This window comes from Drosophila navojoa, chromosome 4 (genome assembly GCF_054131105.1).
Source record: "Drosophila navojoa isolate 15081-1374.11 chromosome 4, UAZ_NAV_1.0, whole genome shotgun sequence".
NCBI classification, from domain to species: Eukaryota; Metazoa; Arthropoda; class Insecta; order Diptera; family Drosophilidae; genus Drosophila; species Drosophila navojoa.
Window position 1 is genome coordinate 3,517,308 of NC_142892.1, and position 15,075 is coordinate 3,532,382.

Consider the following 15,075-nt stretch of genomic DNA (forward strand, 5'->3'; position numbering starts at 1 on the left):
TTCTCTTAGTGTAAACTCTTTTGTATGCCTTATAGTTTGTTGATTTCAAATTTATTATTGTTGATTTGCGGATTCGTAGTTAGATTGCAGATAAGAATTGTCAACAAATTAATAAAACTTAACTATTTGACACGCGATCTGGCAAATTTCGAAGGGGAGTTGCACAATCTGTAAATACGGTTTCGCAAATGGGTCCGAGCATTGGCTGGGGATCCATTTGGTGTCAAAGTGTGAATGGTAGTCAACGCATAATATCCGGCATTTAATTTACGCACTAGATAAATCGAAAATGAAATATGCCATCATTATAAAATCTTTTTGAATGGAATTGAATGCCGCGCTGTTGCGGCAGTTCCTTTAAATGATTAATGAACAGCGACGACACGGCACAACAATGGAAACAATAAGCCAAGGCACAATAAACACAACATATGGGCATCATAAGTACTTGAACATGTGTATAAATTTATATCGATTGATTGAATAGGCGACTTTAATTCGCATCTCATTTGAATGAAAATCTAAAGAGAAGAAGTCAACAACAACAACAACAGCAACAACAACATCAATAACTAAATCAAATCAAATTTTGGCTGAAGCAAACGAAAACTATAAACATATGGATATATACATATCTGTGTTGCGTGTGCTTGTGCGTGTGTGTGTGTGTGCTTGTTGTCCATCAAATGTTTTGCATAAGATTAAAGAAAACAATTAAGAGAATCCGTCCAACCGAATTGGCTAAGCTCGTTGTGCGAATGTAAGCGCTGACGTCGACGCCGACGTCGCAGTCGCTGCTGCCAGCTCGTCTCTGAGCGAGTTTGCCAAGCGAACGTGGTCAGTTAATTGGAGCCGCTGAAATGGCTTAGAACTCGTGCAGAGTCTGGCCGTGCGAAATTTACAGACAACGCCGGAGATGACGACGACTACGACGTCGACGTCGACGTCGACAGCGGCAGCGACTGAGCTGGCGAAGGCGACAGCGATAGCAATGCAGGGCAGACAGCACTATTACAGCGAGAAGAATTTGTATAAATACCAAAAGGTTCTGCGTATTTCTTCATTAGAGTTTCGGTTTTACTGTAGTGAACAACTCAACTTCAGCAGTCAATATGGTACGCATCATATCTCGAGCTGCTACCGCTCATCCAAACACAAACATATCTCGTGGAATATTCGACATCCCAGTCTTAACCAAATCAAATCTCTTTCTGCTCAACAGAAACTTTTCCTCGTTGCTTTTGCTGTGATAGCAGCTGTGGCCGCCGATGTCGCAAACCTGCCCGTCAACGAGTACTTGCCCCCTGTGCAGCAGGATGTCCAGACCGTTGCTCTTCCCAGCAACGAGTATCTGGCTCCAGTCAACCAGGAGCCAATCAACCAGGGCTCCCTGGACATTGATGGATACCGTTACAAGACCAACCGCCGCTTGGTTGTCCGTCGCAACCGTCGTGATGTGAACGAGCTGCCCTCCAACGAATACCTGCCCCCAGTGCAGATCAGCCAGCCACTCCCATCCAACGAGTACTTGCCCCCTGTCCAGAATGTTGAGCCTGTGCCTGCCCATGAGTTGGCCGATGATGGTTACCGTTACAAGACCAACCGCCGTGTTGTCTACCGTCGCCACCGCCGTGATGTGAACGAGCTGCCCTCCAACGAGTACCTGCCCCCTGTTGAGGTGTCAGTTCCCTCCAATGAATACCTCGCTCCAGTCTCCAACATTGTTGAGGATTCCCAGGGCCAGATCGCTGCTGATGGTTACCGTTACAAGACCAACCGCCGCTTGGTTGTCCGCCGCAACCGTCGTGATGTGAACGAGCTGCCCTCCAACGAATACCTGCCCCCAGTGCAGATCAGCCAGCCACTCCCATCCAACGAGTACTTGCCCCCTGTCCAGACTGTTGAGCCTGTGCCTGCCCATGAGTTGGCCGCTGATGGTTACCGTTACAAGACCAACCGTCGTTTGGTTGTCCGCCGCAACCGTCGTGATGTGAACGAGCTGCCCTCCAACGAGTACCTGCCCCCTGTTGAGGTGTCAGTTCCCTCCAACGAATACCTCGCTCCAGTCTCCAACATTGTTGAGGATTCCCAGGGCCAGATCGCTGCTGATGGTTACCGTTACAAGACCAACCGCCGCTTGGTTGTCCGCCGCAACCGTCGTGATGTGAACGAGCTGCCCTCCAACGAATACCTGCCCCCAGTGCAGATCAGCCAGCCACTCCCATCCAACGAGTACTTGCCCCCTGTCCAGAATGTTGAGCCTGTTCCCGCCCATGAGCTGGCCGATGATGGTTACCGTTACAAGACCAACCGCCGTGTTGTCTACCGTCGCCACCGTCGTGATGTGAGCGAGCTCTCCAACAACTATCTGCCCCCTGTTGCTGCCCCATCCAACGACTACTTGCCACCCGTCCAGAACGCTGTCCCTCAGGTCCAGATCTCTGAGCCTTCCGTCATTGATGTTGGTGTGCCAGCTGTCGAGACTGAGGTCGGTCCAGATGGTTACCGTTACAAGACCAACCGCCGTGTCGTCTACCGTCGTCGTCATTAAACCCTCATCTGAAATGTTTCACTAAGTGATCAACTTGTGCTCATTTTGGAGTGCAAGTTAAATAATATGTAAGAAAATTTCATTTTTTCGCTCACGAAATAAAATTACTACGAAAATAACCAAGACTGTACTTGTTATTTATTCAATATTTCGACTTATCCATAGAAAAACATCTATAGTATATGATCTATCATTTTTCATCAACATAGGGTTTCCTATAAATGAAGTCCCTCATAAGGAAAGTCTAGTTCTAAAAGTCTGCCCACTGATCATATTATATAAATTAGAACTTACCATACAGACTTCAAATATATGTATATATATATATATATATATATGATGTCGTTTGAATTTTTACATGTTTAAATCAAGCAATGTGCAAAGCGAGAATCAAGACTGATTGAATAGATCAGCACTGATAATATATGAGCTACTATATATGTATGTATGTATACATACGTATGCATGTATAATGGGGGATTTCTTTGGAGTCTACTTAAGTCTAAAAAGAACAATGGAATCCAAACCGATTCAAACTATCTATATCTATATAAGCATACACGAATGCGCGTGGTTTACAAAAGAATAAATAAACTAGCTAGTTTCTGTCTTATGCAAATAAAAGCGTGGTGGTATTTAAATAAAATATAACAAAAGCATTTTAATTCCAGGAACAATAATAAAGAAAAACAAGTATAAATGGGAGATGAGGGTTTTTTTCCAGAGTTACCTCCGAACTGTACAACTTTACCCGATTTACAACGCCCCGCAGTGACCGTATATGCCTTGAGTGGGCATATCGAGGAAAGACTTTGCGAGGGTCTCAAACCAGTATTTCAAACTTAAATTATTAAGCTTCAATTTTCGGTAGTATATATGATAAGGGAAGTATCTATATCATCTTATTGAAAGAGAATCTTAGCGATTAGTTCGGTATTTACTTCAATCTACATGTAAAGTTAAGAAATAATATTTCATGAGATCCTCGTCAGAAAAAAATTACACAACACTTCGTCTTGGTCTCGGATAACATTCTTGTATTATCGCCGATTCCTTTAGAGTATATATTATATTGTATAATGTAGCAGCCTATATAGAAATGAGTACCTGAGTATTTGCTTCAACGAATAGGAAAAGCCTCTAAGCAATTCTTCCGTACATCCGCACTTAGTGATTGCCTGCTGGCAAATATTCACATGCATATAGTTTAACTGGAAGACTCTAAGCAATACACAAAAACTCGATTCTTGGCGCTTCAGCTGTCATCCTTCAGTTATGCAATACTTTTTGGAGGCACTGTCTGCCAAGAAGTCTGGCAGTCTTAGCTCGACTCGCGTTGACAATATGTAAATGAAGCAATAATCGAATTATATCGAAATCTAATTACGGATGAATTGACTTAGTTCAATGGGAGCAACAAAATAAAAACGTAAATAGATATATCAAAATAAGTAAATAAAAGGCGGCAAGAGCTTAGATGAGAGAAATTCCACGGTGAGGAGGGTTGAAGAAGATGAGGAAGAATGCTAATTAAAATGGATTATATCGTGGCCAGTTTTTGGCTGGCCAATTAAAGCTCAAGCATCAATAGTCGAACATAATTCAATTGATTCACTGCAAATAGATAAATATATTTATACATATAAATATATATTAATAAGCACATGTGTGTGTGTCACGAAAGAAACTTGTATTAAACCTGAATAACAATAAGAAAAGTAAAAAAAAAACTATAATAGATTAATTTTTTTTGGCGGTGCTGTCTAACTTTTTATACAAAAAGCAAAATACATTAATTTAATGCAAAGTCAAATGCTAATTTTGGTAGCATAGCAAGCGGTGTGATTAGAATCATATAAATATCGGAGAGAATTTAGCAAGCAGTATCATTTCTTCTTGGGATTCTGCACTTAGCTGAAGAACAAAAAGCAAGCTAGCAAAATGGTAGTTAAACCACCTGCAGATCCTTGCTGAGGGACTGCCACAGTGAGACCCAACTAATTGTCTTTCTTTTTCAATTCGCAGAAACTGTTGTTGCTCTGTGCCTTCGTCGCTGTCGTTGCCGCGGATGTTAGCCATCTGCCAACCAACCAGTACCTGCCACCTGTCCGTGGCGCCGCCTCCGCACCAGTTGCATATGCTGCTTCGGCTCCAGTGCAGCAGTACTCTGCTCCCGCTCAGTCCTACTCGGTTGCTTCTTCGGCTCCAGTGCAGCAGTACTCTGCTCCCGCTCAGACCTACTCGGCTGCTGCCTCAGCTCCAGTTGAGCAGTACTCTGCTCCCGTCCAATCCTACTCGGCTGCTGCCTCAGCTCCAGTTGAGCAGTACTCTGCTCCCGTCCAATCCTACTCGGCTCCTGCTACGTACTCCGCCGCTGCTTCCGCTCCAGTAGAGTCATACAGCGCTCCCGTTCAGAACTACAACGTTGCCGCCTCTGCTCCAGTCCAGAGCTACAGCGCACCTGTTGCTGACACCTACGACACCTCTGCCTCTGAGCCAGCACCAGCACACAGCTTCTCTCCGTCCGAGGGCTACCGTTACAAGACCCACCGTCGCGTTATCCGTCGCCATCGTCGTGGTGTGCCCTCCAACGACTATCTGCCCCCAGTCCAGGGTGCTGCCTCTGCTCCAGTCAGCGAATACCTGCCTCCTGTAGCCTCTGCTCCCGCTCCAGTCTACACCGCAGCTGCCTCTGCCCCAGTTCAGTCCTACAGCGCGCCAGCTGTCGAATCCTATGGCGCTGAGAGCTACGACACCGCTGCTTCCGAGCCAGTCGCAGCCCACACCTTCTCCTCCACTGACGGTTACCGCTACAAGACCCACCGCCGCGTCATCCGTCGCCGCAGATACTAAATGGCAAGCTATCGAGGCTACCCAGCAAGCGACCCATCAAACGCTACTTCCAGCTGAAAAGTTGATTTCAATGATTTGTACGGCGATTGCCAGGGAACAGTTTTAATAAAGAAATACCCATCAAAACGATTTACAAATGTATTTTAAATCCACTTTTCTATATTCTAAACAGAATATTTTCCACTCAAACACATAAAAACATCTTTAGTAATGAATAAGGAATACCATAAATAAGATTGCTTAAATTAAATATATGTATATTGTTATAGTATGCATATTCATCTATACCTGATGACAACATAATGATATAATCTATTTCAAAAGTTTTTGAGCTTAGCTTCTGAGGCCCAAAAACAAAAATGTTATGTAAATGTTTTGCAATGCAAATTTCATAAGCCAAACTGTATATATACTTTTTTTCAACTTTTTTGTTTGTATTATTTTTTATTTTAATTTTAATTTTATTCAAGCAGTTAAGAGTTTGTCTAGACCAACGCTAAGAATAGACCAATAATCCGGTATAAAAGCACAGAAAACCCCAATCACGATAGTTTCTCAAATGTCATAGATATGTTTAATATACATATATGTTAAGTAAGACATACGGATCATCATTAACCTTTCACAGACAGTAAGCGATCTCGAAATTTTTCTCTTGAACTCTACTAATTTGGCTATCACAAGCTATATCCCAAATTTTACACCCATACTTTCATATTGGCGCAATGATATGCTTATGAATTGTCTCCCTATTCGACTGTATCAGTCAGTCGGATCAGAATCATTAAGATCCGTTTAGATTTCAATGGTTAGCCGGCGCACTCAAACGGAATTTTAATACTAAGATTACAAAGAGGCCTTTGGAATAAAACACTTTGGAATTAAACACTCTTAATAAAAATGGCTGAAAACAGTTTGCATAGTTTTAGGTGCAATTACTTGACGCGCTAGAAAGTATGTTCCTCAAATATCTAGCTAGCTAGTCCCTAGCTTAAATTTGATTCCATAGCATATGCATAGGGCATATACTAATAATAATAATAGGAAACTTTGCTAAACGGAAAAAGGCGTATCTGAGCAAGAGCATTCGTTTTAAGCCATTTTTATCAGCGATTTGCGTCGTTTGACTTGAGGAATACTTGCCAGCTCTGCTAAGAAGTAAAGCCAAATGACAATAATATAACAAACAAAAAAAAAATTAAATAAAATCATTCAATTCTACTTTTAATAAATCGTAAGCTACTATCTAAAATTTCAGTTTGGAAGCTATGCAGAGTGCTCTCCTATGCTTCATATAGTATATTGGCATTTCTTAACTCTGCACCAGGAAATATAATTTATCAGTTTATACATGCATGTTTCCAGGAATCGTTATTCAGTATTCATATTATAATAGAAACTATGATCACAAAAGAATTTTTTGTTTCATTTCATAAACTTTATTAAAGCTATTCAAAAAAAACAAAAAAACATTATACCCTCATTTCCCATTTTCAACGGGTTCAGGGTATAAAAGAAAAAATCATAATTTTCATTAACATGGTTCGATTTATTTCAACTGATTTTTACAAACATATTTTAATGACTAAAATTCGATTGCAGAGACGGCGAGTACAGACTCAGATACATATATAATTTTCAAGGGTATACATTAAATAAATTTATTACAGTTAATTACAATTATTTAATATCGTATGTTCCTATCGGCACGTAGAGGCAATCGTATGAATTAATTAGTAATGGTCTAGGCTTTTGAGGAGCCTAGAAAAAAAAGGGAATTTTGGGCTTTGGATAGGAATAGCCTACGGGTGGCAGATACGAGGGCGCAATGGTGCTAGGGGTCGTTCGGGTGGTCGTAGTAGTTGTTCGAGTGGTCTTCGGAGTTGAGGGTGGGGGAGGTGGAATATACGTTGACGGAACGCGGATCCTTGGAGTTGTTGGAGTGGGCTTCGGAGTTGTGGGTGGGGGAGGTGGAATATACGTTGACGGAACGCGTGGCCTCGGAGTTGTGGGTGGAGGAGGTGGAATATACGTTGACGGAACGCGGATCCTTAGAGTTGTTGGAGTGGGCTTCGGAGTTGTGGGTGGGGGAGGTGGAATATACGTTGACGGAACGCGGGGCCTCGGAGTTGTGGGTGGAGGAGGTGGAATATACGTTGACGGAACGCGGATCCTTGGAGTTGTTGGAGTGGGCTTCGGAGTTGTGGGTGGGGGAGGTGGAATATACGTTGACGGAATGCGGTTCTTAGGGTTCGTCGGCAATGGGAATGGAATAATTGGAACGGGATAGACATATCCAATTGTACCTTTAGTTGGAGGACGTGCAGTAGTTGGTGTTGTTCTACGTGGAGGGGGTGTGTAGGTGTATCCCGTGGTACTTGGACGAGTTGGAGGACGTGCAGTAGTAGGTGTATATTTAGAGACCGTGGGAGCAGGTGGCAATGTGAATGGAATTATTGGGGGGTTATAGACATATCCAGTTGGACTTGGAGATGGAGGACGTGTAGTAGTAGGTGTTGCTCTACGTGGAGGGGGTGTGTTGGTGTATCCCGTGGGAGCAGGTGGCAATGTGAATGGAATTATTGGGGGGTTATAGACATATCCAGTTGGACTTGGAGATAGAGGACGTTGAGTAGTAGTAGGCGTTGTTCTACGTGGAGGGGGTGTGTAGGTGTATCCCGTGGGAGCAGGTGGCAATGTGAATGGAATTATTGGGGGGTTATAGACATATCCAGTTGGACTTGGAGATGGAGGACGTTTAGTAGTAGGCGTTGCTCTACGTGGAGGGGGTGTGTAGGTGTATCCCGTGGGAGCAGGTGGCAATGTGAATGGAATTATTGGGGGGTTATAGACATATCCAGTTGGACTTGGAGATGGAGGACGTATTATTCTAGGTGTTGTTTTAGGTGTTGTTCTAGCTGCAGGGGTTGGGTAGGTATACCCCGTGGGAGCTGGGGTTGGATACGCGTAGCCCTTCAGCGGTGGATATAGACGGTCGAGCGAGCCCTGTAAAAAAGACTCCATTAGCTGGCTGCTTAGCCGAGGTTCATACAGACACAACCCACCAGAAATGCATCCTGTCGACGAGAATCATCCAACAGGCACTGGGCTGCGACAGCGCACAGAACAATGCACAACAAGCGAAGTTGCTGAAAAGATAAAAGACGAAGTTAAATACATATGAAAGATCATTGTCTTAACCTGTATGCAGTGTATAGCTTTTGACAGCATTAGGTTTACCCAAATACAGTGTTTATATATTTAGAAATTTTTTATGTATATAAGTATAACATTAAAAAAAGGTCACAATAGGCACAGCTCTTGTAACAAAGTTAGTCGCCTTTTAACGTGGTAGGCTCCATTTGTAAATGACATTGGGTGAACGGACTGAAAAGCATTTGTTTGGAATGATTTTCAACTATTGGCTACCAATGACAGGCTGGCCCAAAGGCGCCCTCATTCCCGCATGGCTCATAGACCATTGCGGCAGCAGTAACAAGAGTAAAAAAAAAATGTAAAAAAAAAAAAAAATCAAAAACAGGTAGCAGCTGCCACAGCATCTGATTTCCACTTAGAGTCAATGTCAGCGCATCCGTAATTAGCATGCGGCACTTTGAACCGACTATAGTCTAATTAATACATAACGTATTAGCACGTTGTTACGCGATTTTCATAGTTTTATGCTCGATTAGATCAAATAACTTTATTGAAGTTTGATGAATTGAATTGCCGCGAATCGCTCGACTAGTTCTGCTTCTGCCTTGAAGTGGTAAAAGTAAATTGCGAACTAATTTGAATGCTTTTGTCGCAGCTATCATCTGACAAATCCGTCACGTCGCAGATTAGCGAAATCATTCATAAACATCGCTGAGGGCATTTAAGTCTTCAGCCGGCTGACTGTCTTTTGTTTTTAATGCTACACTTTCAATTCTAGCCATTAAGCTGATCGATTTATTTGTAGAGGCGAGCAAACAAGTCTGGCACTCGAACCCGGAATCTAAACGTTCCAATCGAAGCTCATAAATTACTTAGGGCAGAGCGGGTGGGGGGGGGCGATCAAAGTAGAGAATCAAAGATCGCCTTGAGTGAACTCTCGATGCCATAAACTTCTAATAACGAGCTATCAAGCGAATCGAGTCCGTAAACATATAAAAAGACAAAGCCAACAGCCCATCCAAATGTATATACAAATTGTTTCAAACTCCCACGCAGACGAGTTATTTTGATTAATTGAAATTAAAGCAAAAGACAACAGCCAACAAATTATAAAACGGCACTCCGCACAGCCGCCATCAACTCTCAGCTGTCAATTTGACAACTCGGAATTCATCTACTCTAAAGTGCAATTGCAGTTGGAGCCAAAAGAAAATAAATAAACTATATAACAGCTTGGTTCAGAGTTCTCTGCTCTAGGCTACATTCGTTACGTCTTTATGGCCTAAAGTGCCAAACTACTATTTTCGTACAATGCTGGCCATTAAGTCGCTGCCCAAGTAAGTGTAGAAGTTGTTGAAATGTTGTTAGATACATGTGTGTGTGTGTATGTATATGGCTGTGACTCAGGTGTCATACTATAAATTCTTAACGTGATGAGCAGAAGGCGGACCGCAATTCGCATTTTTTATACAGCTTAACAGATATGGAATTGTTAAAAAAAAGGTATATATATGTATAATGAAATATTAATTTTGGTCATGTGTTTTGTGGTTGAGAGCTTTAAATTTCCGCTCTACTTAATAACTATAAACATATTTGAATTTGGCTATTATGAAATCTCTTGACAATTTGCCAACTCATCGTTCTGTAGGCATTGCAACAGCTGCACCCACAATTGACTGATTCCAGGGTATCTGATTGCTGAATCAGAAGTTCACTTTTACAGCTATGCGTAATGGCAGAGACAACAGGTTCAATAATCAGCTAGAAGGCGTGTTAATTGTCACAATTGAGGCGTGTGAAATTGCCTCTCCCACTCCTCTCTGTCTCCCTCTCTCTCTCTCTCTCTCTCTGGCTGTGAGTGTGTGAAGACGACCTTGAGGCGCAGCTGAGTGTGTCTTGTTTTTATTGCTGACATTAAGTTCAGATTCGCTGTCCCCAACTTCTATTCTGCTGCGCCATATGTAACACATATACATACATATACAATAGTATATATATGTATATATATATATTATATCATTCATTCATCAAGTTCAGCTTTTGGCTGTCCACACATTGCGCATACGCAACGTTGTCAAGTCTCTTGCCACACTTTTGGGCAGCCAAGAACTGAGCGCAGAGCTTGAAGCGCGCTAAGTGCTTTTTCTCGAGGGGATTTATGAATGTGTTTCCGGTTGATGGCTTTTCGCATTGCCAACAAACCTTTTTTCTTTTTTGGTTGCTTGGCTAACACACTTAGTGAATCAACGGAGCCATTAGGCTTAAGGGTCATTTGTTGTCTCGTTGCTCGCATTTTGTTTGCCACCTACTTTGGCTTTGGTGGAGTTTTCCCCCCGTTTGTTTTTCATTTTCATTTTCATTTCAGTTAGTTGATTTTTGGGCTCGCTGCGATTTTCTACAATTGTAGCGCTATTTATGCAGATTTTCGTTGTTTGTTTTGCTGTCTTTTTTTTTTTACTGCTGCTCGCTTGGGCAATTTTGTTTGACAGACGAATGGCAGCTGGCATCGACTGCAACTGCAACTGCAACTGCACCCCGAAAAAAAAGTGTGAACCTCTCTTGCATTCTGGCGCTCAAAGTGCCCATTGGCTGATATTGTTATTACTTGATTGTTGCACGATTTGGACACACATATGCTCTAATCCACAAAGCGACTCACCATCTTCATCTTGGTTGCAACAAACGCGGCACAAACTCTACTTGCAGATCAACACTTGCGTCAGCAGCTAAAAATATATATAGTTGATTTGTATATATAGTTTAGCTTCTATGTTCTATATAGCACTGCTGTATATGGCGACAGCTACCCACTTGTATGTAATACACTGTTTCAGAACACGAACACACACCGAGATGAGCGCGGCAGATGAATCGCTGGGAAAACGTGCGCGATTCAATAGCGCTCCACGATTCGAGATGCGAACTCGAGCAGATTTGAAGTTCAAATAAGAAAAACAGAGCCGACGCACGGCTTATTTATAAGAGCATCAGTCAGTCCGAACAGGCAGCGCACCCGACTTCGGATAATACACTTCGAGTTGACTCGGCTACGCATGCGCCGCTGCTCGTCGATGGTGCTCGCTGATGGTGATGGTGAAGGTGGAGGTGGTGGTGGTGGTGGTGATGGTAGTGGTGCAGGTGAAGCTGCCAGCAATTCAAGTGCAACTACCACAGAGCCTCTGCGTTGGCGTCTGCGGCTTCCTGCCAGCTGACGGCAGTTCGTTCGACTCGACAACCGGGCAGCCGAGCTGCCAAGACGGCTCACAGATTCACGTTTTTGGGCTACTGCCTCACATTTGATGTGACCGTGAATGTGTCGCAAATTGGCCGACTAGCTTTAATAGCAGCTAACACGTTGGATGCCCTGTAGTAAAGGGGCATATAGAGAACATAGCTAGGCAAATGGGATATACACAGAATAGCGTAGGATACGTTTCTGGCTGGACATTGGAAATAAAATCTGGAATTGCAAATAAATGGTAACTATTATTATATATATGTAAACCCCGTACTAGTAGAATAAGAATATACTATAGCAGAGTTGGCTAGAATAAAACTACTAATTGTAGGGTATTTTTTGTTCTAAATAAAATTAAGAACTCGAATAGCATAATTGATTTCTTCTATTTACAATTGAGAACAGGGTATACATTGGTCGTACATACTATATTTTTCTAACTCTAATATAAAACCAGGGTATCTTCAGTCTAGCATTTGAAAACTAAGACAACTCAGTTCCAAGTTCAGCAGAGCAAACATTCTATTCCAGCATTCCGTCTAGGGCATCAACTAGTCTAGTTTCAGTATAGACGTGTGTCTGTATGGCCCCTTTAGAGGGCATCTTCCAGTCCACCATTCAACCAAAGCGAAACCCTACTTGCTCAATTGGCTCTAGTTTTCTTTTGTCTGCCGCATTTTGAGGGCTCTCGTTGCGTGGCCTGACCTTAGCTGCCAGCTTCACTGAAATTGAATTCACTCGAGGCTCGAGGCTCGTCGATTAGCAGTTAGTACTGCTATAAAAGTATAAAAGTATTGCAAAGGCGCGAGATTAATTCAAATTTCATCAATCATCGACTCGACTGGAAACAAAGTCAACAAATTTCGTAACTGCACCCAAAAAACGAATGCAGCAATCGGGCAGTTGGGCATGCGGTCTCAGATTCTACGTAGAAACCTTGTTCAAAGCATTTTTAATTGCTAATTAATGTTGTTTCATTCATTAATCGAGCTGCTGACAAATTATGGCCGTTTAATGGATTGCATAGCAGATTAATTCGAGACCCTTAAAATAAATCCGAGTAAACTAAATGCACACAAAACAAAAGCGAAAAAAAAAACAACAAAATACTCAAATGATGCTGGTTGAGCTTAAGTTGAAACTAGAAATTCAATTATTGTTAATAATAATATAGCCAAATAACCGGAAGATAGACGATATATCGATTTGTACATGGGTTCAAGTATTTCAACTTTCAAATGCGCTATTTTTGTGGCAATCAAACCAAAAACCAACAGCAACAATAACAACAAATGCATAACAAATTAACAGCTCCTCTCTAAGCTAAAAGTTTTCAACTATAGCTGAAAGCGTCGACAATTTTTGTTATGGAATAATTGAGAGACGAACTTTCTTGAGCTGCTTAGCTTCAAGAATATGTAGTATATATAGTTTATATATTCATGTAAATAAAAAATAATTTAATTGCGCAATTTGTGTGCCAGCTACGAGCGCGACTAAGTGGACAGGTTCTTCGCCTCTTCGACTTGATTTGTATGCGCTCCCAGCGAGCGACGCGTCGACAGTCAGGATGTGGCTAGGCACTAGTTAAGATGCTCCGCGTCTGGCCCATAAATAATAAGTCCACATGACTTTTGTTTTTGTTTCTGCTTTTGTTTTTCTGTTCATTTTTTTTTTCATTTTCCTCTCTTTTTATGCGTTTTGGACAGCTGACTACCACAATAATTTCGCCGGCAGCATACAAAGCGCAGGGCGAGCCGCAATCGAAGCAGCGGCAACAAACAATGAATCAGCGGCAATCGCAGCGTTTATTTTCACCCACTGCAAGTCGGACGAACGGTTCAACAAACCTCACTTGATTTTTTGGAAATTATATTGAAAAAGTCACAATATGACAGGTAATTAAATTAATTAGCCAACAGGTGTGGGAAAGCGAATTGTGTGCAAGGCCGAAGTACAAATGCTCTATGTAGAAATATTTATTGGGCAAACTTCTGCCATTCTGGCAATACCGAACGTATTTTAATTGAATTTCAGATTAGATTTATATGTAATAAAATTAAAACCACAAGGTTGAGGCAAGAGTGAGCTGCTTAAAGATATGAAATCTGGCAAAGGTTAATGAACCAAAAACAACTTTCTGCGTTTTATTTTATTATTTTATTAATTTTTCAAAAATACAACAAAAAGTCGATGTTCTAAAATTAGACAAAACTAGCCAAAATATTTATTTATTTGTTAATTCCTTGAAACTATCAGCAATTTACATACAGCATTCAAGTTCATTTCAACATGTATTTTATAGGCAGGTCAGGCAACGTCGCAAGCCAAAATGATCTACATAATGATCAAGCTAGAAATATTCGTTGACGTCTTTTGCTGACGAAAAGATTTTAGCTGTGCACACAGACTTCTCTGTGATCAGACCTCTTTAATACCCCAAAGACTTCAATCCGATTTGAAGATCAATTTAGTTTGAAACAATACGAAAAGACAAGAAGGCACAAGGCTGCTGCGCAAATGCTCTAAAAAAAGACAAATGCCTAATAAATATTTAAGTTCGTTTTGCTGTAAGCATAAGGCGTTCAATTTTCCTTGAGATTAATTTGATTTTATTTCACGATAATGATCTATTAAAAGAGGAAGCTGAAGAAATATTTAAATTTTATTTTTGAGTATATATAATATTATTATTGTATTTAAACTAAAACTCAATAGCAAAAAAAATGTCAATGTTTTTGTTAATCACAAATAAATAATAAATCTTAACTTCAAAAGTTTTCTCTCTTACTAAATTAATTATACAAATATTAATAACTGTTTATTATTATCATTAATAAATAATTTAATTCCAATTGCTAATAAGCTGAGGCACATATAAAGAATTAGTGAAATTCGAGCATGCTTAAGCATATTTGAGCGATGCGCTTTAAAGTAAATCGGAAATTGGATTTATTTGCATTATAAATTTTGTCAGCCATAAAATCAGCAGCAACAGCCGAAGCAGCAACAGCTATAGCAAATTCCAGCTATAAACGACAAGCAGCAACAAGTTTAATTTAATTACATACATCCTACACCAAGTTAACAGCAACAGCAACAGAAACAGCAACGGCAACAACAACAACAACAATTGATGCGTCAACAATTTTTGCACTTTTGTTTCAAGGTCGCAACGGCATCATCCACACGATTCACGTCATCATCATCATCATCGGCAAGACAATGAATATATCTGATCCTGTTTGTTAAGAAGGAAATGAAATGTGAGCTG

At 41.2% G+C, this 15,075-nt stretch overlaps 3 protein-coding genes across 4 annotated transcripts; 2 read left to right on the plus strand and 1 right to left on the minus strand.

The window, feature by feature from the left end:
- The first annotated feature begins 963 nt into the window (after positions 1-963).
- Positions 964-2,670, plus strand: LOC108652390 (uncharacterized). Its single transcript, XM_089259209.1, has 2 exons — positions 964-1,115; positions 1,223-2,670. Exons 1-2 carry the CDS (start codon positions 1,113-1,115, stop codon positions 2,549-2,551), a joined length of 1,332 nt encoding a protein of 443 aa, XP_089115335.1. The 5' UTR covers positions 964-1,112; the 3' UTR covers positions 2,552-2,670.
- A 1,671-nt stretch (positions 2,671-4,341) lies between these two features.
- Positions 4,342-5,533, plus strand: LOC108658212 (uncharacterized). The gene is made up of 2 exons (XM_030382446.2): positions 4,342-4,495; positions 4,577-5,533. Exons 1-2 carry the CDS (start codon positions 4,493-4,495, stop codon positions 5,402-5,404), a joined length of 831 nt encoding a protein of 276 aa, XP_030238306.1. The 5' UTR covers positions 4,342-4,492; the 3' UTR covers positions 5,405-5,533.
- A 1,399-nt stretch (positions 5,534-6,932) lies between these two features.
- LOC149091333 (uncharacterized) lies at positions 6,933-11,601 on the minus strand. Of its 2 annotated transcripts, none has more exons than XM_089260172.1 (4): positions 11,371-11,601; positions 11,223-11,289; positions 8,470-8,553; positions 6,933-8,410 (listed from the first exon to the last, which is right to left on the minus strand). In XM_089260172.1, exons 2-4 carry the CDS (start codon positions 11,229-11,231, stop codon positions 7,166-7,168), a joined length of 1,338 nt encoding a protein of 445 aa, XP_089116298.1. In that variant the 5' UTR covers positions 11,232-11,289; positions 11,371-11,601; the 3' UTR covers positions 6,933-7,165. The 2 variants fall into 2 exon arrangements, with proteins under 2 accessions (XP_089116298.1, XP_089116297.1); XM_089260171.1 differs by having other exon boundaries at positions 11,375-11,578.
- Between the last annotated feature and the right edge of the window lie 3,474 nt (positions 11,602-15,075).

Excerpts from the sequence above, each read along its gene's own strand:
- LOC149091333 (XM_089260172.1), bottom strand. Across the intron at positions 8,411-8,469 it reads GTCGACAGGATGCATTTCTG|GGCTCGCTCGACCGTCTATA; the intron begins GTGGGTTGTGTC and ends TCTTTTTTACAG.